The 22,564-nt window shown below is 45.6% G+C and overlaps 1 protein-coding gene across 4 annotated transcripts in view; it reads left to right on the top strand.

Annotated features, from left to right (window-relative positions):
* Positions 1-22,564, top strand: part of TMEM39A (transmembrane protein 39A) — a 28,587-nt gene that overhangs the window by 751 nt on the left and 5,272 nt on the right. Inside the window, exons 1-4 of one of the 4 annotated variants that reach the window (XM_045001216.1) lie at positions 133-149; positions 17,547-17,740; positions 18,716-18,938; positions 21,453-21,536. In XM_045001216.1, the coding sequence (XP_044857151.1) occupies positions 17,628-17,740; positions 18,716-18,938; positions 21,453-21,536 (420 nt within the window). In that variant the 5' untranslated portion in view covers positions 133-149; positions 17,547-17,627. Of the gene's footprint in view, positions 1-132; positions 150-222; positions 298-330; positions 563-17,546; positions 17,741-18,715; positions 18,939-21,452; positions 21,537-22,564 lie in introns of those variants that run through there. The other 3 variants (XM_045001215.1, XM_045001214.1, XM_045001213.1) reach the window with 3 other exon arrangements.

Below are 22,564 nucleotides of genomic sequence, written 5' to 3'. Positions count from 1 at the left end.
GCCACCCCCCCCTTTCCCTTCCTGGGCTGGCCGCTGCTGTCGCCCTGTGATGAGAGCATCAGCCCTCACTGCCACGTCTCTCCTGGGGAGCAGCCGCCGCCGCCGCCGCAGCTGAGGGGGGAAGAGGGAGCCGGCGAGCGCGGGGAAAGGTGGCGAGAGAAGGAGCGTGGGGGGGGCTGGGCTAGGTTCTCCCGCCCCCTCCCTCCCTCCCCGCTGCTCCCCGGGGAGCTGCTGAACCCCGACCCCCTGCAGCGTGGCCCGGCTGGGCAGGTGGCTGCACCCGCCCGTTTGGCCCTGGTGGGTGCTGGCAGGGTGGGTAGGTGCTAGGCGAGTCTCCCCGCGGGGTGGGGAGCCGGAGCCAGGCCGCCCACCCGGGTAACCCGGTGCCTGCTACTGCCAGGGCTGGGGAGGGACCCCGGGCTCGGCAGCGGCGGCAGCAGCAGCTGCTGGTGTTGGGGGAGGGGGCTGGAGTGTGGCTCTTTGTTGCTGCTGTGTGAACGGGACCCTCCTCCTGGCTGATGTCTGAGCTGCACCACTACCTCCTCCATCCGCACTTCGATGTGTGAGTACCGGCTACTGCTCCTTCTCCAGCCCCTGGGGCCCGCCCCTCCCCAACACACTGGGAGCCCCATCTCTCCCACCCCCACCCTAAGGCCCTGACTCCCTCTTCCCGCCCCCTTTTCCGCCATGGCTCTGTCCAGGCAACTTTTGTTCCTTTAATCACGAATTGCTGGGAGTTTGAAATGCATTAAACTGAGAGTTGGGGGAGTGGAGGATTGGTTTTAGTGCATCGTTAGGGCTTCTGCGTGGGGCTTTCCTCTCCGTCAACGGGGTGCTTGTGGCTCTGGGGGGGTTTCTACAAACCCAAACTGGGACTGTGTGAAGATCCTGCACACGTATCCCAAGGAGTTACTCTTTAGATGCCTCTGGGCTGCAGGGTGTGTGGGAAGAATTACTGCCCCAGAGGAAAGGCTGCTACTTCTGAGGGGGACCAGTAATTCCAATGTTGCCTCTCTTTCTGGCCCAAGTACTCATCGTCTAAAAGAAACCTTGATACATGCAGTTGCAGCAGGGCTGATGAGATTCTGTAAACTTTATTTCCGGCAGCTCTTCTGGAGATAGGCTTAAGTTGCAAAATTGAGGTCCAGCTCTGGGTTTCAGACACCCCAAGTATAGGGGGGTGCTTGGAAAATAGATGAGAGATGTGCTATTTGCAAAGTTAGTGTTTGGATTTTAAACACCACAAAGTTCATTTGGGCTTACGTTTGGGGTTGGTGTTTTTTAGAACACTACCCAGCATTTTAAATGATCAAGGAAAATATGATAGATTGAGTAGAACATGAGATATATAGAACTGATCAGAGCCACATATCATAAATGGTGAAACATAATTAATCTAAGCCCATATAACTTGTGATAAGACCCCATTCTCCTGAAGGTGGGAAGTGTGCAATGCACTTTCCTGTACTCCTAAGAAAGCCATGTATTGATTATCCTCCATTACGTGGAGTGGCAGTTAAGATGACGACTCTGCTTATTATATGAGGCTGCATGCTAACTATTCTGGGGTCGCTTTAACAATGAATATTCAGCTGAAACAAGGATAGCTTTGTTTCCAGTGTTTGATAGTTGTTGTGCATGATTTTTGGATGTGAACAGCAGGCCCCTCATATCGCTTCCATTTGTGATGACTATACATGAATGAATGAGATGTCCATACTCCAAAGTGGTGGATTGTGAAGTTCTAAGAGAGAAGACCTCATCTTAGTTGCCAACCCAGAGGACTATGTACCTGCTGCCATCAGGAATTTTTGGATAGGGAAACTGATGTACAGAGATGGGAAACAGCCAGTCCAAGATCACACAGCGTGTCAGTGGCAGAATAGGAAATAGATGCCAAGCCCCTTGATTCCCATTCTGGTGCCCCTAAAATTCTTGATGTTTATGTCCATTCAAGTTTATTTGTTGGTGCCTCTTACTCCCCACTCTAGGAAGTTCCTTTAAGTGTTACTCTAAAACAGACCTTCACACAAAGCACCATACTGTCTGGCCCTATCAATACCCAATGGGTAAAATCCTGACCCTACTGACATCAATGGGGTTTTGCCATTGACTTTTTTGAACCCAGTATTTTACCCAGTACCTGTAGGCCCTGATCATACTGGGATTCTCTAAGATGTGGACATTTCTGCTCTGTGTCTTGTTCTCAAGCAGCTGTCAATTTTCATTTTGCAGCCCAAACCGGCATATAGGATGGGAGTGCTGCCTACTGACGAGAGCTGGGCACTAGGAGTCAGCACTGCTGGTTTTTATTCTTTGCTCTGACACTGACTCAGTCTGTACACTTATGAAAACCAACTGGGTAGACCTCTTTAGTAATGGCTAGCAACACTGGGTGCCTAATTTGAGGCACTTTGGGAGTACTTATGTGCCCAAGTCTACAAAACTGCTGATAAACTCTTAGGTGGCTAAACTCGTTCGGTGCCTAAGTTTTTTCCCAGAGCCTGTGTTTCTGCCTCTGGGCATGTACATTGGTGTCTTTCTCTAGGTGTCCAGGCGCTATCTCCTGCCTAAACACCCAAATGTTTCATAGACCAGGAGAATAGAGCGACACAGAGTCCTGTGGCACCTTATAGACTAACAGACGTATTGGAGCATGAGCTTTCGTGGGTGAAAGCATGCGTCTGACGAAGTGGGTATTTACGCATGAAAGCTTATGCTCCAATACGTCTGTTAGTCTATAAGGTGCCACAGGACTCTTTGTCGCTTTTTACAGATCCAGACTAACATGGCTACCCCTCTCATACAGGAGAATACAGGCATTCAGCTGCCTAAGTTGCCTGTGGGGCCCAATCTAGCAGGCATGCTCAGAGGCCACCTAATGGATTGGGGCCCATTTAAAAACAGTCTGGAGAAGGAGGTGGTGGCACTGCCGTCCTCCTCCTAACTTTTAGCCCAGTGCTTAGAGCAGTGGTCCCCAACCTTTCAGTGTGGCAGGCGCCTGCCGAGGAGCATGGCCGCCAGACAAGCAGCTGCCGAAATGCCACTGAGAAGTGGCAACGCCAAGACGGGTTGCCACCAAGAAGCATCACTGCCGAAATTCCGCTGCTTCTCGGTAGCATTTTGGCGGCACCGCCTCTTGATGACACTGCTTCTCGGTGGCATTTTGGCAGCGATGCTTCTTGATGTTGCCACTTCTTGGTGTCATTTCGGCAGCTGCTTGTCCAGCGGCAGGGCGCTCCCTTGTCAGTAGGCGGGCGCACATAGATGCCCCGGCGGGCCCCATGGCACCCGCAGGCACCGCGTTGGGGACCACTGGCTTAGAGCACTTGCCTGGGATGTGGGAGACTCAGGTTCAATTCCCACCTCTCTTCTAGACGGGGCGACAGGACTTGAACAGGGGTCTCCTCATCTCAGGAGAGGTGCTCTGGGATATTCTGTTGTGGGGCTCCCTCAGTCTCTCATTTTGAAGCTGTCCCACTGCAGATAAATAAACTACTGGACTGCAGAGCCATTCTCTCACTGTCTGGGCCAATGACTGACTCTCCCAGCCAGAGGGAGAGGGGAGAATGACTCTGCAGTCCAGTGCTTACGGCATCCATCTGGGAGGTGCCTATCTCAGAGAGAGGCAGGCTTACCACACACCCCTATCATCAGCATCTCCCATTAGGTAGTTTAGGCAGTTCAGCACCTAGTGTCCTGGCTCTTGTGGATCCCATTGTGTGGTGCATGTCTCTCCACATTCACTGTGTAGTGAGCCTGGGTGCTTAGCTTGGCTTTGTGGATCTGAGTGTTGTTCCTGTGATTTTTCTTGGTGCTTAAAAGTTAGGGACCGTGATACTCAGTGTTGCAATGGCTAAGTCCCTTCATGGATGCTAGCCGTGGAGCCTAATTTTTTCGGAAAGGCTGAGCCACCACAGTTCTCACTGACTTCAGCTGGCGTTGCAGATGCCCAGTGCTTTTGAAAACAAGGTCCAAATTGTCTCAAGTTGAGCACTCAAAATTGATAATTGTGCAAATTTGGGCCTTACCTTCTCTGGCCTCAGTTTCCCCGTCTGTAAAAAGAGGATAATATTTACCTTCCTACTTGAGCAGGGGTTTTGTGAGAGTAAATTAGTTCTTGTAAAGCATCTTGAGTTCTTTAGATGAATAGCACTTGCAAGCTATCACTTTTCTAGTGATACTGATAGGATCTTGCTGTAGCTAACGTTGCAAAGTAGTATCAGTGTAGATAGGACCAGAGTTGGGCATTTGACCGGTCCAAAAATAATTTGCCAATTGACTGGTCAGATATTGTCAAATACTGTCAGATATAGACATATTTTATAGCACTAATTTATTAAGATAGTAACAACAGTACCAAAGACAGATAAGACTTTATGGTCTCAAACAGGCTTAACTTTAGATACTTACATGTAATTGCAAAAAAACAAGTTACTTAACTGAGTTGTTTTAACTCAGAAAAATGCAAAACACAATGAAATGAAGTTATAAAAAATGAAGGAATAATTATTATTACCTTTTTTAGCAATGTTAGGTTAGCATTTAAATGTGAACATTACTCAAGATTGAACAGTTACAAAAGAAAAAATTGAAATTAAATAAAACAAACACAGAGCAACTATAAAAGATTTTAAAATGACTTTTTCCACGTTTTCTAGGTAGACATTCAAGTAGCTTAATGGCTGTGCTTCGTGCGTTGTAAATTGCCATGTACATTGATGGCCTGTTTACACATAAGGATAGAGATACATACAATATTGGTTCTAGAAGATTCTAGCCAATCAAGAGGCTCAACTTTTAATTAGTTTGCCCTTTTCCTCCAACAGGTGGCATTAGCATGTAGTAAAGTAAGTGATCAAGAGTTTTAAGTAGGCTTGCTAACAGATGACAATCAAAAAGGTACGTTGGGCCTACATCAGGGCATTCTTTCTGGAATATTTAATGGTAGTCAGATAATAAGTCAGTTGACTGGTCAGTTGATCAGCTTTCTAGCCTGAACTGGCATTAGGAGGGAAAGTTTGCACTGGTGTAATGATATTGGTATACTAGTATAAATTACTCTAATGCATTGTTTTCTTACTCCTGTGTTTTTTGTGGGAACTTTTTACCTTTTGGGCTGAAATTCTTGGAAGATTTTTTGTTTGTTTGTTTTTTAATAAAGTTTGATCAAAATCCCATCCAGTGTTTTGGATTTAGGAGAGGGTAAAAACAAACCATTTTTGTGTGGGTGTGTAAAACTCAAAACAGCTGAACTTTGAATCTTCAAACTTGCCCTAAACACTGGACTCCAGAGTCATTCCCATGCGTGCTCTCTCTGGCCCAATGACTGTTCCACTGTGGATAAATACTTAAATAGTCATTGGACTAGACAGAGAGAAAATGGGAATGGGTCTGTAGTCCAGTGGTTAGGGCTTGAAGGTGGGAGACTCTGGCTCCAGTGTCCCTGCTCTACTCATTCTTTCATTATTTATCCAGAGTACAGCAGCTTCAACAGGAGAGATTGAGGGAGCCTCAGATCAGACTATCTCAGATCCCAGTAGTTAGAGCCCTCTCTTAGGATTTGAAGATGAGTCTTCCCCATCTCTTCTCCCCTGCTGACAGAGAGGGGAGAATTGTACTTGGGTCTTCCATATCCTAGGCAAGTGCTGTAGTGATGGACTAAAAGTTATAAGGTGGTTGCTGCTGCTGCCGCTGCCTCCCCCCGGATTGCGCCCCCATGTAATTTAGTTGGCCAAATGCTTGTCTTCCCCTGATTTGTGAATCACTCTGGGGCTTAGGTGGGAGACACGTGTCCGGACACCTTGAGGGAGGCAGCAGTGTGCATACCCAGAGGCAGGCAGGAACGTTCAGCAGCAGTTTTGTGGATCAGAGTATAGCCAAAATTAGGATGTGGGCACCCAACCCACAGACATAAGCACTTAAGTACCTTGTGGTCCAAAGTTCCATGCCCAGAAATCAGGACAGTCTGAAAACTAAGATCGCTCTGGCAGTATTAAATCAGCCAGCATTACTGTTGTGTATTTATGGCCTAAACTCAGTTTAGGAATCTAAATGCACATTAAGGGTATGTCTATGCTACCTGCCAGATCGGCGGGTAGTGATCGATCTATCGGGGATCGATGACACAATAAATCGATCCACGAATGCGCTCCCTGTCGACTCCAGAACTCCACCAGGGTGAGAGGCGGAAGCGGAGTTGACGGGGGAGCGGCGGCCGTCGATCCTGCACCACGAGGACGTGAAGTAAATCGATCTAAGATATGTCGACTTCAGCTACGCTATTCTCGTAGCTGAAGTTGCGTATCTTAAATCGATTTCCTTCCCTCCCCCCCCCAGTGTAGACCAGGCCAAAGGGACCGAAATAAATGTAGCCTGGTATTCAAAGGAGCAGATACTATGAGAAGCTGGGGGAGCTCAGCTCTTCTGGAAATCAAGCCACTTTTACTCAAGTCCCTAAATGCAGATTAAGGTGTAAGAACCCAAATTTAAAAATTTTAAAAAATTCCCAGCCCTCTCCCTCTTTCCCTTGTTAAATGTGAACCTTAATGTTATGGAATTAGTGCAGACTATTAAGATATGGGAGGGCTGAGTTAAGGTTGCAGGAACTACTTGAATGCTTGGAATCTGACTTTTTATTCCCTGATCTTGCAACCTTAATTCTGCAGTAATGTTTTTTTTTCATTGTACTTGAATATATTTCTTTACACAGGCCTGAGTCCTGCAGCCCTGTTCTGTTCAGTGACAAAGAGGCTGCAAAGCCAACTTAGCTGGCTCCAGAGAAATACCCCCGGACAGTAGCTCTGGGTCCCCCTTCCTGCCCAGCCCCACACATAAGGTGGGAGGGGCGGCTTGAAGGATAGCTGGAATGCCATGTACTTTGGTCACTCTGGGCTGCAGAGCAACCCATTGAGAGCTGCCTTATGTTGTAGCAGATTCAGCATCACCTATATTTTCGTAAAGTGTCTAGCACATTTGGGGCCCTACTGTAATATCTAGAAAGATTAACTAATATGCCCCATCACCCCCAGTCAAGTAGAGGTTAGTATTTTTTTTAAAGGGGATACTATTATATTTTTTAAAAAGTGATTAGAAAACTCTGTTCCTAGTACTCTGAAATTCTTTTACTGTTAGTAAGCTGAGTGTTGTTGTTTACGTGGCACTATGAACTGCTTAGTGCTTAACAGAGACGGACAAGACAGGGATCAAATTCTGCTCTCAGTTACAGCAGAAGTTTGAGCCCCTCAAACCCAACCCATCTCCACAATTTTTGGGAGCTCCTCCATGGGCCATGTGTGTGGTGAGCCTGCATCTCCACACGTCTCTGTGTCTCTCCCAACTTTCTTCTAGCTCTTCACGAAGCACTGGTACCGTGGCTGCCTGGGCTACTTTCATGATAAGGCATTGGGCTTCCAGAGCATGACTGGGGAACTGGTACAATTTCATGCTGACCTCCATTGTTTTGACTTGCTCAGAGAGCTCCCACAGGCTAAGGGGGGATGATGATGCCACGTTGAGCAGCCTTCCCACCAATTAGTCCCCTTGGAGAACTTACTCAACCCGCAGCACTGGCTTTTCTGAACGATACTACCCACCACCAGATCTGTTGCTCTATGCTCCCCTCTTGGGCTGGGGGCAGGGGAGCATATTCCTTCCCCCTCCTCCCTCAACTATTTTACAGTGTGAAACTTTTTAACAGGTGCATTTTTTTAAAATAGGTGAATCTTCAGTCATGTGACTTGGCTAAATCATTCATTAGACATTGCAGTGCCTCGTGAAAGGTTTCTGACATCTTTAATGGGGCATGTGCATTCTACTAAGTCATTTCCAGCCCTGTTTGACTTTTTGGACTGAACATTTTGCAAGCGGAAGCAGAGACTTCTGGTGAGAAGTAGACAGTATGCATTATGCAACCTGGCTTGTAAAAGCTAGGCAGGCTGGCTGACTGGTACAATACATGCTACTGCTGCATAACCTGTGTGCCTGTGGGGGCAGTTTCAGAATTGTTGATTTAAAACAAAAGTGTCAATGGACCTCATGGTCTGGGAATGTCTTTAAAGGAGCATGCAGGTAAACTCAGGAGGCCAAATCAGTCCCTGGGTATAACTAACCACTTCAGTGGAGTTACACTGAGAATGAGTCAGCTTGGCCTGTTGTATTTTTCTTGGGTGAGATTCCTCCCCCCCCCCCCCATATGATTTCTGTAGGCTCCTGAATGCTTATTTCCAACAAGGTCAATGAGAGTTGAAGGCACTTGCACCTGGCAGGATGCATTCGTAACCTCACAGTATAAGGTGATTAGTTATAGTGTCTTACATAGTTCAATATTTGCTATCTAGATACCACAGGAAAAAAAATATATATATATATATATAAAAGCAATGTATATCTGAGCAATGGCATGTGTGACTGTATGTACAGGCTCCCATACACAAATTAAATGTTCAGAACAGTTTTTAAAAATACCTGTCACAATTTCACTCTCTCCATAAGTGTGAATGGACAGTCGCTAGAAGTTGCTATTGCATTGATACTCTCCAGCATGAATTCTAGCCTAATGACATGGAACAGGACTCGGGCAATTCAGCTCTCATTTCATTGCATAAGAAAGCAGGGACATTCAAAGTTGCTGCAAGGTAAATTCTGATTTTTTTAGATATATTACAAGTACATTTAACATCACACACAGACACACACACTAGAATTTGAAACAGCTTTGAAAGTCTCCAGCTTTCTGATTGGAATGGAATCCCCCAGGTCCTACTGCATGCCATCAAACAGTAAAGGGGACAGATTTCCCATCTGATTTGTAATTATTCTTTAGCCTATTTTGAGCCTATTAAAAAAAAAATCCTAGTGATTTCTGCTTTGTAATATGCGTTGTACTGATTGAATTACCTTTTATATTAAAAATTCTAGTTGGTAAACAGGCACGGACAGGAGAAATGCTGCTTTTGTTTGTTTAAGAAAATCTTGTAAAAACAATTAGCAGTTACAGTAAAAGCTTTTTTACCCGGCATGTTGGGAAATGGGGGGTACCAGTAAGTGAAGAATGCCGGTTAACTAAGAGGGGAGGAGTTTGGGTGTGGGAGGGGGCTCGGGGCAGGGGATTGGGGACCGGTTTCAGGGTGCTGATCTGGGGAGTGTTGGTTCACCTCGAGTGGCTCCCCACAAGCGGCAACCTGTCCCTGCTGTTCCTTGGTGGAGGCATGGCAGGTGGCTCTGTGCGCTGCACCCACCCTGCCCTGAGCGCTGGCTCAGCAGCTCCCATTGGCCGGGAACTGCAGCCAATGGGAGCTGCAGGGGAGGCGGCTGTGGGCAAAGGCAGCACGCAGAGCCACCTGCTGCGCCTCCGCTTAGGAGCAGCCGGGACAGGTTGTTGCTTGCGGGAAGCTGCCCAAGGTGAGCACCCCCCAGATCTGGCACCCCAAAACCTGTCCCAAGCCTCAACTCCCTTCCCTGAGCCCCCTCCCGCACCCAAATTCCCTCCCAGAGCCTGCGCCGCAGTCCCATGCCCCCTCCCGCACTCCGAACCCCTTGTGGCCGTTCCTCTGCCTAGGAGCAGCAGGGACATGTCGCTGCTTCTGGGGAGCCAGATAGGGAGCCTGCTGGCCCCGCACCAACCGGACTATAAACCTGACTTTCTGTGAAGATTAGAAATGCTGGTTTATGGAGCTTTCCGGTTGGTACAGGGCCAGATAACACAGCTTTTACTGTATATAGTGCTGTACAAACATTAACTAGCCCCCTGCAAGGCAAAAAATAATCCCTGTTTTACAGATGAGGAAATTCAGGGCCAGAGAGGTGAAGTGATTTGGTCAAGGTGTCACAGCAAGTCAGTGGAAGAGCTAGAACACCGGAAATTCCTGGCTCCCAGTCCTGTATGTGTGCCACTAGGCCATGCATCTTTTGTGTGAGAGGCTGGTTGAGAATAAATGGGGCTTCTCAGAGTTTGTAGTAAACCTTGAATTTTTCAGTAGTTAACTTGACTATAAAAAAATTGCCACTGCTTGAAATTAGCACACAGGATCCTAGGTCAGAATCTTTTGTCATACAAGTGGCTTTAAAAATAACTTTTTTTCCCCTCCACTCACATAACTCACAATATTTAAATCCTCAGTGCTCCTAGCTGAAATTTCCCTCCCTATTGTCATGCAGTGGGCTATCAATAAGAGGGCTGCATGTCTGCTCTTCAATGGTGGCTGCGTTTTCAGTGATACTGTATGAATGTACAGTTGCTTGTCTTCATTCCACAGAATTTAGCAATTCAAGAATTATGTGTTTATATACACATACAGTGGCAATAAATTGTCTCATGTGTACTCTGCCTGCTAATCCATTTTCCCTGGGATTTATTCTAACAGTCCAACCTCTGAACTGCTTCAGAAATGCCATTTATAAAACTGTTGTTTTTTTTAATTTTCCCCAAAATTATTCTACCTTGAGGCCTAGGGTGGGTGATACTCAACCCTAGACTAGTGGCACATTTGAGGTCTAAGATCTCATAACTCATCAGGTATAGAAGCAGTTGTTTTATACCAATGAGATGAACAGGGGATTACTCATTCCTATTAGTGTATAAGGCTTTTGTTTCTAGCCCTGGTAGGATGTGAGATATCAGGCCTTATAACTGTGTCATTATTATGTATAGAAATGCTATTTTGGGTATCAAGCTTAAACTGTTTCCAGCTCTCGGATGACAAAGCCAAGTGGCTTTTGGGTAACATTCTTAGTTTAGTAATTCCTGCCAGCTTCTTTATTTTAAATCTCACATGCTGGATGAGACGTGAGCATTGCTGTCCCCTTCCCTTTATGATTGAGAAACATCAGAATTGTAAGACCAAAATAGACCAATGATCCAACTAGTCAGAACTCTTGTTCAAGAACAGACCATCTCTGCAGTTCTTTATCCTTGTCTTACCAGAACAAACCAATGCTGTCTGTAGTCCAGTATCCTGCCTTTGACAGATACTAATGCCATATTACAAAGGAGGCTGAAGAAACCCACTCTGCCGCTGGGTAATTGTGTAACCCTATACTCTTGGTGAGAAATTTCTTCCTGACTGTTGGCTGTTGATCAGTTTACACCCTGAGGCATGAAGACTGATGACTCCTGTAATTTTTTCCATCCTTGCTAGCATAACTACAAATGTCCTCATTCATACAATTATTTAATCCTTCATTACAATTTTACTAAGCTGTTTGCTTCAACAGCATCCTGCAGCAGTTAGTGCCCTGTGATAATTATATGCTGCTGAAGTATTTTCTCTTACTGCTTTTAAAGTTTTGCTTTGTTTTTCTATTAAGGAAAGGGTTCAGTAAGAGTGCCTGACTGCCCCCTCCCACCCACATTTTCCCCTGTACCTTAAAGATGGCCATGTCCCGTCCCCACCTCCGAAGGTCTCTTCTTTACACCCCTCCATTAAGGCGGTCTGAGGCAATGGCTGAGGGGTATAAAAATGAGGTGTGTATAGATGTGTCCGAAACTTGCAGTGAGTATGCCCCAAAAATGTAGCTAAATTGAGCCCCCTGCACTTTGCTGTGGGTTGTTTTTTCAGATGAGACTTTCACAGCCAAGCTCCTGTCTCCTGCATGGACATTGAGTGCCATGGAAGTTTTAAAGAGCAGGTGTTTGTCCCATTGTCTTTGACCAGTACTTTCCACACCAGTGCCCTTCTTGCCGGCTGTTTTCCTCCGCAGAGATGGATGCATTTCAGTGGTACTGTGTATATATACAGCAAATGAGGCTTTGTCTGCCTTTCATTATTAATTTCTGCACTTTTCCCAGTTTTGGGTCACACACTGGGACCGGTTGATGACTCCTTTCCATTTGCCAATATTGTGCTTTATGGTGAACCCTGCATTAGTCGGCTTGTTACTTCTGAATTTAAATTCTGAAGGGGAAAGGAGTTCTGTCACCGATTTAAAAATGAATCCAATCGTACTGATAATGAGTCCCCTGACCCTGGATCTTGGAACAGATTTGAAGCCTTAACTTTGAATTTGCTGGCTCAGTGGCTCTGGAGTCAGACCGTGACTATGCTTTATAATTTTTCTGTCTCTCTGGTGGTTTAATACTCTCTTTATCTGTTGCTTCTGAGTGTTCCATGCAGCGCGGGAACATGGAAAATGTGCTGACTTCAGAGGTCTGCTAACTGGTTATGTCTCCCTGAATGGGGGAGGGGTGCAGGGTTTTGCTTGCAGGTGGCAGGTGTGTTCTTTTATTACCAGTGGGTTTTGAAAAGTTGTGTTTATTGCTGGGGGCCGTGCAAGCCAAATATTTAGTTTGCAGTCTGACAACCTGACAGTTATTTCTGCATGAAAATGGGTTTGGAAAAATGTAAGTACAACCTCTGTTTTAGCTCGGGTGATGCTACTACAATGCTGTTGTACAAGTACCATCTCAGTTTTAGCTACAGCAATGTGACAAAGCAAGCAGTGTTATTAATGGTTAGAGCACAGGACTGGGAGTGCTTACCTTCTGTTCCTAGCTCTACATTATGCTGGGCATGTCACCTGCCTTCTCTCTAAGTTTTTTCCATCTGTAAAATGGGGACAAAGATTCTCTGGTTTAAGAGGGTGTGCAGAGGGTTTAAAGCAAGTCAGAAATTGGCCCTTATGTCAGGGCTTGCTGCAGAAGTTTGTTGAAGAGAGAAAAGCATTTTTTTTTTCAAAGTGTATGTAATGTAACTTCATTGATCCTTTAGGCGTGGGATTAGGTTTGTTAGATGAATGGAAGTCTGGGATTAGATTGATCAGAGAATGGAGTTGATTGGGGCAGTTATAGCCAAGATTCTTAGCATTATTTGTTTGGTTTTGGGGGGAAAAAATGAAATAGGGGAGGAAAAAGAAGAGAGAGAAAGGAATGGAAGGATTGTATATTTTTTACAATAAAAGTCATACCTCAACTTTTATTTGTTATACTCCCAAAAGCCAGAAGATTTTGTCCTGCTCTCCTCTATCCCTCCTCTGGGTAGGAAGCTACCTTTGTGGCTCTGTCTGCCCTATGCAAAACAGGTTTCAGATTAGCAGCCGTGTTAGTCTGTATCCGCAAAAAGAACAGGAGTACTTGTGGCACCTTCGAGACTAACAAATTTATTTCAGCATGAGCTTTCATGGGCTACAGCCCACGATAGTTTATGCTCAAATAAATTTGTTAGTCTCTAAGGTGCCACAAGTACTCCCGTTCTCTGTGCAAACCAGGCATTCCAAACAAACCATTGGTTTGGATACACTGAGCTTCTCTCACCTGTACAGCTGCTCGTGTCCACTTGCAGCAGCTGTCCCAAGTGTTCTGCAGGTGGTGGCTGTACCATTCAGTTGCAGCACCTGGGATGAAGTCTGTCATTCAGACTTGGCTGAACTGATGTAGTCTTAAAAGGTCTCTTGCCACGAGAATTGCAATGGCACTTGTTCAGCCAGTCCTCTGAACCCCATCCATGTGAATTCAGTGCCCCATGTTTGGAAATTACACAAAAGCCCCTGCTCTCAGAAGCAGGGCAAGACAATATGGGGTACGTACTGGAAGGATACTAGAGTGCACCAGTCCTGGTGTGGTTATAAGATGTGCTATGCCATAGGAATGAATGAGGGGACCTGCCACATCATGTAGTTACCCCAAGCGAGGGAACTGTCACAGGGACATCAGAAGTCCCCCTGGTCTTTCTCCTCTTCCTTCCTTGTTTTTTCCAGTCTTCTCTCCGCCCATTCCTTTTCCTTGCTCCTTACCTCCCTTCCCCCACCTTCCAGCACTAATGGATTTGGACACTAGCAGCGGTTCTAGTTCTGGTGACTAGCATCCGGGTACTGGAAATGCTGATAGTGTTCTGTCAGCTGTTGCTGATAGCTCCTTTTATGGTTACTGCTGGTAGTACTCTTCTTAGTGATTCCACTGGGACAGCTTCTTGTGCTTTCCTGTGGGAGGCAGGGCGAAGGGGCATCAGGTCGGCAATGCACAGTTTCATAGGCATGGCAGCACCCTGGTCGTTGTCTCTGCCTAGCCAGAAAGCAAGGGCATGCAAGTGGAAAATCACACTTACCTGTGAGTTGTGTATGTACTGTAATGTACACATGCGCCTGTAGGGCACAAGGAGATGGGATAGAGACAGGAAAGTCTATTTAGGGGCTTAGAGGAAGGATACATTTTCTGTGCATGTGATCATGGTGCAGGCAGATAGCAGGTGGCCTGTGAGAGACAATATGGTGTCAAATCTAGGTACTTAACAGTCTCAACAGCGAGGGCTGATATCTGCCATTTTTGTTCACTTCTTATGACTGAGACTATATACATGAAGCATCCCTGACATGCAGCCACCTGTAGGGTAGAAGGTGGCCGGTCAGAGCAGAGCAACAACAGAAATCAGGGGATCTTCACATCTTTTTCAGAACTTCAAGTTCCGGTCTCCCTTCTCACCGGCTAGCAGAAACTGCACAATGTTCAATGGATCTACCTTGGAAGGACAAAGAGTTGGTTTGACTCCTACTGGGGTTTAAACCTGTGGCTGTAGGGAGTGCATGGATTTCAGGAATGAGGACTAGACAATCCCAGAGCCATTCTTTTTAGTAATTGTTTTTAAAGCAACATTACAAGATAATTAAAAATTCTCAATATTCTTATTTGAGAGAGTACATCAGCATGTTAGACAACTTTTTTTATTTAGTTGTGCTTTTAAAAATGCAGTTCTACTCTGAAAAGTGACTGTGAAAATGGCATCTTGGGATGTTATATTTGTCTCTTGATGACTCTGGATCAAATTACTCTGTTTACAAGTAAAAGGTTTTTTTTTTTTCTAACTGCCAGCTCTGCAAACTCAAACTGGGATCTGAGAGCTAAGCTGGGTGCTTTTCAGCTTGCACCTCATCACCAGCAACAAAGCCTGTGAATAACAAATACTGCCTTCAGTGCAACCCATTTTGCCATGGGTTTCAGAGCTGCAATTGAAAGAAGGTTTTGGCTGTGCATTTGGAATAATTCTGAGAAACAATTCTGCTGGTGGTGCACAAGCCAGAATAGCCTCCAGCTCGCTCTCCAGTAGTTGTGCTGGCACTGCAGAGGTAACAAGTAAAGAGAAGAACATACTTATTTTTGTTTCAAATGAGCAGCTTGATACACATAGGGGTCAGGTGCGTTGGAATAAGAGATTATGGGCAGTTACACAGGTACTTTTCGGAGTTGAACCATACCTTAAATGAAATAATTAAAAACCTTAAAGATACTGTTTTTCTTAAAGGAACACTGGCTTTAAGGCCCAAAATGTAGTTTTCAGTCCAAATTCATTCCTGATGTAGCTGCATTGACTTCCCTGGAGTTAAACCATTGTACAGATGCTCATGACTGAAAGTGGCCAATGGGAAGTCCCCTACATGGCCAATACATCAATTGCACAGAACTCCTTTATTAGTGATTTGCCTTACCTAACCTGTCACAAGCACAAGTGCTCCACTGAGAGCGTGGTCCATGGCAAGTTTGAGGTCTAATAATCATTAGTGACTTAAGAAAACACAAAAGACATCATCATTTTCTTTTTAAAGTGACTTCAAAGGACTTTTTTTTTACAGTTGAACTTGTACCCTCTTTTCCTTCATTAGAATAGATTTTAAAAAAAGCCTGTGGTTTCTTTTCTGCTTGTATTTTACCTTAAAATATCAGAAACCTCAAGTCTAGCCTTCCCTAATTTTGCTGGAGAACTTTTAAAAGGCCTAAAGAAACTACTGCAAGTTTTCATGCATGAATTGAAAAGGCAAAGAGGCTTCCATTCTTCAGTGTTAATTGGTTATTACAGTTCACTTGATATTAAGCAAAAAAAAAAAGCAAATAAATAACAATTTAAAAAAAGGACTTTCCCTCACAGCCCAGATTGCTCAACTTTCACTCTCTTGTCTGTAGCTGTGTCACCATTTTACTAGTTCTCCAGGCACCGTAACTTCTTCCACTCTAGACAAAACTTGAAATTCTACTTTACAAACATAAACAGGTTAAAAAAGGGGGAGGTCTTTAGTCCATTTCCCCCCGTTTTTCAGGCCACCTTTACAGGGGCACCTGCAAAATAGTCATCTCAAAAACAGCTCAACTGATCTTCCTGAAACTTTATGTAAATTGGCCTTCAGCTGGAGACTATGCATAAGACATTTTAGTACAAAATGGAAGTTCTTTGAGGAGGTGTTTAGGGTGGAATGGCTCTTCCATAAGCTGTGTCCATGATGGCAGTGATATGACTCGCTCAACATACTTCTTGGCATCTCTGCCAGCTATGACTACTTAGTATTTTAAAGGAGGTGATAATTGGCTTATAATTAGAGATGGGGCCATATGCAAATTTTAAAGCCAGATCCAAATTTGCCTAGAAGTTTGGGGTGTTTGGATGCAGGGCTTTGATTCAGGCTCAGTTCTTGCTCTAACTTATTGGAAGGTACACTTTTTTAGAAACTTACGAACAGGTCAGTGTGCTTTTGGTCTGGGTTTCACCTTCAAGGCCATGATCCTGGAAAGTTGGCCAACGTGGAGTGACTTGCAGGACTGAGGCTCCAAATTACAGCTGTCACTTAATTTGTCTGTTAACCATCAAATCCCACTAAAATCCTGTAAGGCTAAGTCATAGATATATTTTAAAAACAATAATCATGGAATCGGTGACTGCTGCGCCGGAAGATCCAGCTTTGTACTATTAATCTGAGCTGCACAGTCTCTGATGGATCGATTTTTTTTAAAAGTAAACACATGCTCGTTTTCAGTTTAAAGAAATTAATAAGTTGACATGCATTAAAAAAGCTTGCTTTTATAAAGGACGGAGAGTGATTGTAAGACATTCACATCTCTCTCGGGTTAATACCATTGGACTTTGGTTTCCTACCTCACAATACACTTGACATATACACACACATATATCTTCTACCTTTTGACCCTGTCTGTTCTGGAAATCAAACCGTTTTAGTTAGAACCATGTTTAAACATGACTCTTGCTAGCAATGCAGTAATATGGTTTTCTTTTCCAGTGTAGAGTGAGATGCTGTTTTGCTAAAACTTGCTGTAGACTAGTCAATAGCTGACACTGTACACAGAGCCTCATTATCCACCAACTTCAAAAACTGTTTTCCAACTGTAAATTGTTTTAGAAAATTATGGAGAGCAGCACATCTTTCACAGTTTCTTACATTGAAGCAAAGAGAGGTTCATTTCATTCTTGCTGTTACACTAGAGCACATAATTCTTCTTTGCTTAGTGACTAGAGATCATCTGTCCAGCTTCTCAGCCAACAGAAGGTTATACTATTCATTTACACAGTCACTTCTTAAAGGCATAGTTCTAATATGTCTGAATGTTTACCTGTAAGCACTGTTCCATCCTATTTATTCAGGCGGACAAGGGACCTAAGATTGTTTTAAAGGGTCAGTGGCCCCAGAGTATTGGTAGGAGTCCCAGGATTTCCAGAAGTTTCTGTGCAAATCAGTGTGGATGGGTTGACTTGGTCTCAACTGTGAGGTGTATCACCGGAAGTTTTCATCTTAATTAATACCACTGTTCTCTCTCTCCCCCTTCTCCCCTGCAGAGCTGGGAAGGCTTTGGGGTTGTTGTCTGGGTCTCAGGGCAGAGCCTGCTGGAGGCACTGGAAGTGGATCGGTTCCTGGTCATGCCCGGTGGAAGGAGGGGACCCAGTCGGCAGCAGCTAAGCCGTTCAGCTTTGCCTTCTCTCCAGACTTTGGTTGGCGGGAGCTGTGGCAACGGCACTGGTCTAAGAAACAGGTGGGACAAGACAGTATGGCCAGCAAGACACACTATGATACAGTGAGGCAGTGTTTTCTAATGGTTAGAGCAGAAGCCTGGAAACCAGGAATCCTGGGTTCTGTTCTAAGCTCTGTGAAGCAGTCTTACCTAATGGCTGAAGCAGCAGATTGGCTGACCAGAACCTTGAGTTCTTTTCAGTGGCACTGGGAGGGAGTAGGTCTAGTGGTTAGAGCACAAGCTGGGACCCAGGACTCCTGCATTCTATTCTTGGCTCTCCAAAGGAGTGTGGTCTGGTGGTTAGAAGGGAATTCCTAGATTGTCTCCCTGGCTGTGCCACTGACTGACCCATTTTCCTGTACGTCTCCTCTTTGTTTTATATTTTAATATCTGTCCCAATGGGAGAATTGTGGCCCTATTCACAAGCATAGCATTCCCCCTGTGTTACTGGAAAGGACAGAGTGATAGAGACTAGGAAGGCACAATTCCCATCTGTTTCCCCAGCAGCAAGATTTGGGGCCGTGAATCCTAGAACTGAGCAATCCTAGCCCGTTCCGCTCTGTTCTCTGCAATGTTACTGGGGAATCACTGTAATGTGTCACAGCATAGGCGTGATTCCCCCTCTGCTGTGGGGTGGGAGGAAAGCTAGAACAGAAGTGTGTGTAAGGGGAGATGCGCTGCCACTAGGGTATGAGGTTGGGAAGTAACTTCTCTTCTTTATGCCTTAGTCCTCCTCTGTGAAATGGTTAGAATAATTCTGACCTCCTGGAGAAGTTGAGGCATCTATGGAAGGGTGTCGACTGTGTTAAGATGAGTAGGGAGCATCTACTTGCCCTGTGCTAGATGTGTGAATGATGCAAACTCTGGTCAGCAAGGTTCTGCTTTCCTTAATCCCATGCCCCCGCACCATTCAGTAATGACCCTGAAACCTTAGGGGGGCAGCTTGAGGCAGCGCAGGATGCTGACCCTACAATTAATGGCATCTGTCTGTTTCAGGAATGGTAGTGCAATCAGCCTCTCAGCTCCTCCCATAACGGCCTTGATCACCCCAGAGCCTGTGCGTCACTGCCGGATCCCTGACCTGCCACTGGATGGGAGCCTTCTCTTTGAATTCCTCTTCTTCATCTACCTGCTAGTGGCCCTCTTTATTCAGTACATCAATATCTACAAGACTGTCTGGTGGTATCCCTACAATCACCCTGCCTCCTGCACCTCTCTGGTGAGTTCCCCATTGTGATGTTCCCTCTGGTGTTCTCTGGACTGGTGATCTGCTAGGTCACACCAATTCTCGACTCTGGGAGCCAGCCTTACCCTGCTCTGCTGTGAGAATCCCCACTCCCTGGCTGTTCACTCACAGCCTCTAGCATGTAAGCTGCTCCCAGCTACATGAGTGAGCACTTTTGGCCAGCTGCTGCTTGGATTGTGCAACCAAATGACACTAGCCAATATCTCTGGTCCCAGACACAACCCTGGGAACCTCCGTCTTGCAGTGTCCAGTTATGCCCGCTGGACGCTGCAAGCTTATATGAGTTCGTCAATTTAATAAAGAAATTCATATGTACCAGGCTAGTTATCCCAAGAGGAGTGTCTGACATGCTTCAAACCAAATGCACTGCTTCAGGTAGAATAAACAAACAAACTTATTAACTATGAAAGATAGATTTTAAGTGATTATATGTCAAAGCACAAGAAGTTGGATTTGGTCAAATGAAATAAAAGTAAAACGCATTCTAAGCTGATTTTAACACTTTCAGTGCCCTTACAAATTTAGATGCTTTTCACCACAGGCTGGCTGGTTGCCCTTCAGCCAGGCTCTCTGCTTTGATCAGTGCTTCAGTCGCTTGGTGGTGGTGTCTGTAGATGGAGGTGTAAGAGAGAGAGAGCATGGCAAACGTCTCTCCCTTTTATCATGTTGTTTCTTCCCTCTTGGCCCCCCCCCACCTCATTGCAGTCCCAATCTGACCAAGGGAAGGGGGGTGACTGCACTCAAGAGTCCAACAGATCCTTTGTTGCTGCCTAGGCCAGTGTACGTTGTTCCAGTGAGGCTGGGCTGGGTTTGTCCCATACATGGGCTGATGAGGTATGAACTGCCCCTTTGCTCCTGGAGAGTTTTTGCCTGGGCTTGTTTTAAGCCATAAGGACACATTTTCAGCCTTATAACTATATACATGAAATTACAACCTATAACATTACTACAACCACAATGCTCAGTGCATCATGAGCCTTCTGAAGACACCCAACATAACAAACTTTGCATTGGATACCACACAATCATATTATAAGGATGATCTTGGGGGTGCAGGGTGTTCCCCCGAGGTACAGAGTGCCTCACCAATCCTCAGAGAGCCCGTGTCTCCTCATTACATAGCTTCTCCTTGTGGCTCCTTCAATCCAGAGATCGACGAGCATTTGACATAAGTGAGTGAAAGAAGCCCCACAATCCGCCAATCTGGTAGGGTTATAGAGGTGACCTGCAAGGTCCCTTAGCGGAAATTGTAGATGAAAATGTTGATCTGATATTTACCAGTTCTAGTACTCACCTTGGTTTTGCAATGGAGCAAAGGGTCTGTTAGACTCCTTGCTCTTGGGGTGGCTACTCCTGTAGTCAAAAGCAACTGAGGCCAACAGAAACCAATTGAAGAAGATAGCTGGAAATCAGCAGCAGAGTTAGGAATAGATACAGAAGACGGATACACTGATATACATCAGCTGAGGATCTCCACTGAGTTTAATGTAGGCCTTAAGCATCAACATTGCCATATTGAGTCAGACTGGGTTGGCCCAGCAAGCTGAGCATCCTGCCTTTGGGTAGTAGCTTTTTCCTGATGCTTCCAAGGAGGACAGACCTCCTCAGAATGCAGTTAAGCAGTACTGCACATGGGGTGGGTGGTAATTCTTCTTTGAAGCATGAGATTTTGATTTGACTTCCCAGTATTCGTACCTATAAACATTATTGGCAATGAAATTATTTCACTGTTTGTTTGAAATTCAGCTACAGTACAGGCCTGATCACTCTTCTCTGTGAAAAAAGAATGTTTTGTCTTAGACCTTCTCTGTGAAATCTACCTCAGTTATCTCATCTCTGCCCCTATCAGAAGTCAAATGCTCTCATTCACTCGAGGAACTTCCAGGTGCCAGACACCAAGTTCAGTGGTACCCAGGCTTAGCCCATTCGACAGCTGTATTGGCAGTTTCCAAGGAGCCCAAAAGCTGTATCTAATTTGATACTACTGCAGCTGCTGTTAACTTATCTCCACAGGCCATAGCTCTGTATTAGACAGTTCTCAAATCAAGCTGGAGTATTGCCTGCTGGAACTTGTAGTCTCCACAGCCCATATTGCTGCCTAAAGAACAAGGCAGGCTGCCGTGCGGAATTCTGGGAACGGCATTTTGGGAACCCTGTTTCTGGTTGGTAATCTTACCTTTCCAAGAGAATTTGTGCGCAGTGCTCCTCAAGATGCTACTGACTATAGATCAGTCTTTGGCTCAGGGTTTCCTTTCTAAGCTGTAGTTGTTAAGGGGAGGTGGGACCTGTGTATGGTGAATGTCTTGCTTCTTCACTCCCCAGGGGACTCAAGCATGACGAATTTGCTAGCTTCTCTTCCCCCACAGCTGGCAGACTTGAGGCTTGCTCATCAAGCTCTTGGTTCTCCTCCTCCAGCAAGCCGAGCAGCCCCACCCCCGCCAGGTGCCTTCTCCTGGTGAAAACCTTTTTTCCTTTTTCCTCCTTTAGAATTTTCACCTCATTGATTACCACCTGGCGGCGTTCATCACGGTGATGCTGGCGCGGAGGCTGGTGTGGGCCCTCATCTCCGAGGTAACATTCTGCAGTTGCTTCCTCTACCACATCTAGATACTGGTCGTAGAGAGGTCTTTAGTGAGCTGAGTGAATTCATGTGTGGGGAAGAACAGCTGAAATGTCCAACACCTCACTATGGATGTGACGGGCTGAGCATGCTGCTTTGATGGTGCCCATGGAACTCTCCCTTTACCTCTGGGCTGTGCTCTGCTCCCTAGCTCCCACCTGCCCTGTAGCATTCAGGAGCATCCTGGCCTTTTTGTTCTCTCTTTGAGAACTGGAAGGAGGTGAAATGGTCTCACTTCCTCAGTGGGAGTCATCTGGCTGCAGGCATTTGGGAGGAGCAGCGAAGGGGATTTCAATACTTGAGTCAGGAGGCAGTGAAGGAGAGAATAGGTTGTTCAACCAAGGCTAAATTCTGATGATCTAGAGGGGAAAATAGGAGATTTCCAGACAAGGGAAATGTCAGAGATTCGAGCGAGTTCAACCTCATGGCTAACTCCGAGTTGGGTATAAAATAAAGGCTGAGAAGTTAGTGAAATAGGAAACGTGCGTAGCTGGTAGACCTGCTCTTCAGCTCTGGTTGCTTTTCATAAGCCTCCCAGGAGCACAACATTCCTTGATTTCACCGAGAATTGTGTCTGTCTGTTTGAGGGCAGCAGTGGTCTAAGTTTGGGCTGGGAAAGATCACTTGGGCCGCCAACAGTTTTACAAGTGAAAAGACAAGTGCTGGAAGCTCTAGCCACTGGGATAGTTAAAGCTGGAACAGACAGAGCACTGGAGCACATACAGTAGGGCGCAATCCTGCCCTGCTCAGCAGGTGACTGGATTAAGTGGGACCTCAAAAGCTCTTCTCTATCTCTGAGTTCTATCATTTCCACTTATGATATCGTCCTCAATAATGCCTCCCTTAGACCGTTCTTGGATTTCTATGATGATGGGGCCTTGAAACCCCTTGTTGAGGCATCTCTGATACGGCCTGCTCAATTGCTGACAATTAAGAAATTTTTCTTAATATAATCTGCCCCGACTTCTTCGGAGACCAC

Source organism: Mauremys mutica, chromosome 1 (genome assembly GCF_020497125.1).
Source record: "Mauremys mutica isolate MM-2020 ecotype Southern chromosome 1, ASM2049712v1, whole genome shotgun sequence".
In the NCBI taxonomy this organism is placed as follows: domain Eukaryota; kingdom Metazoa; phylum Chordata; order Testudines; family Geoemydidae; genus Mauremys; species Mauremys mutica.
This window is presented reverse-complemented; position numbering and strand designations above follow the sequence as displayed.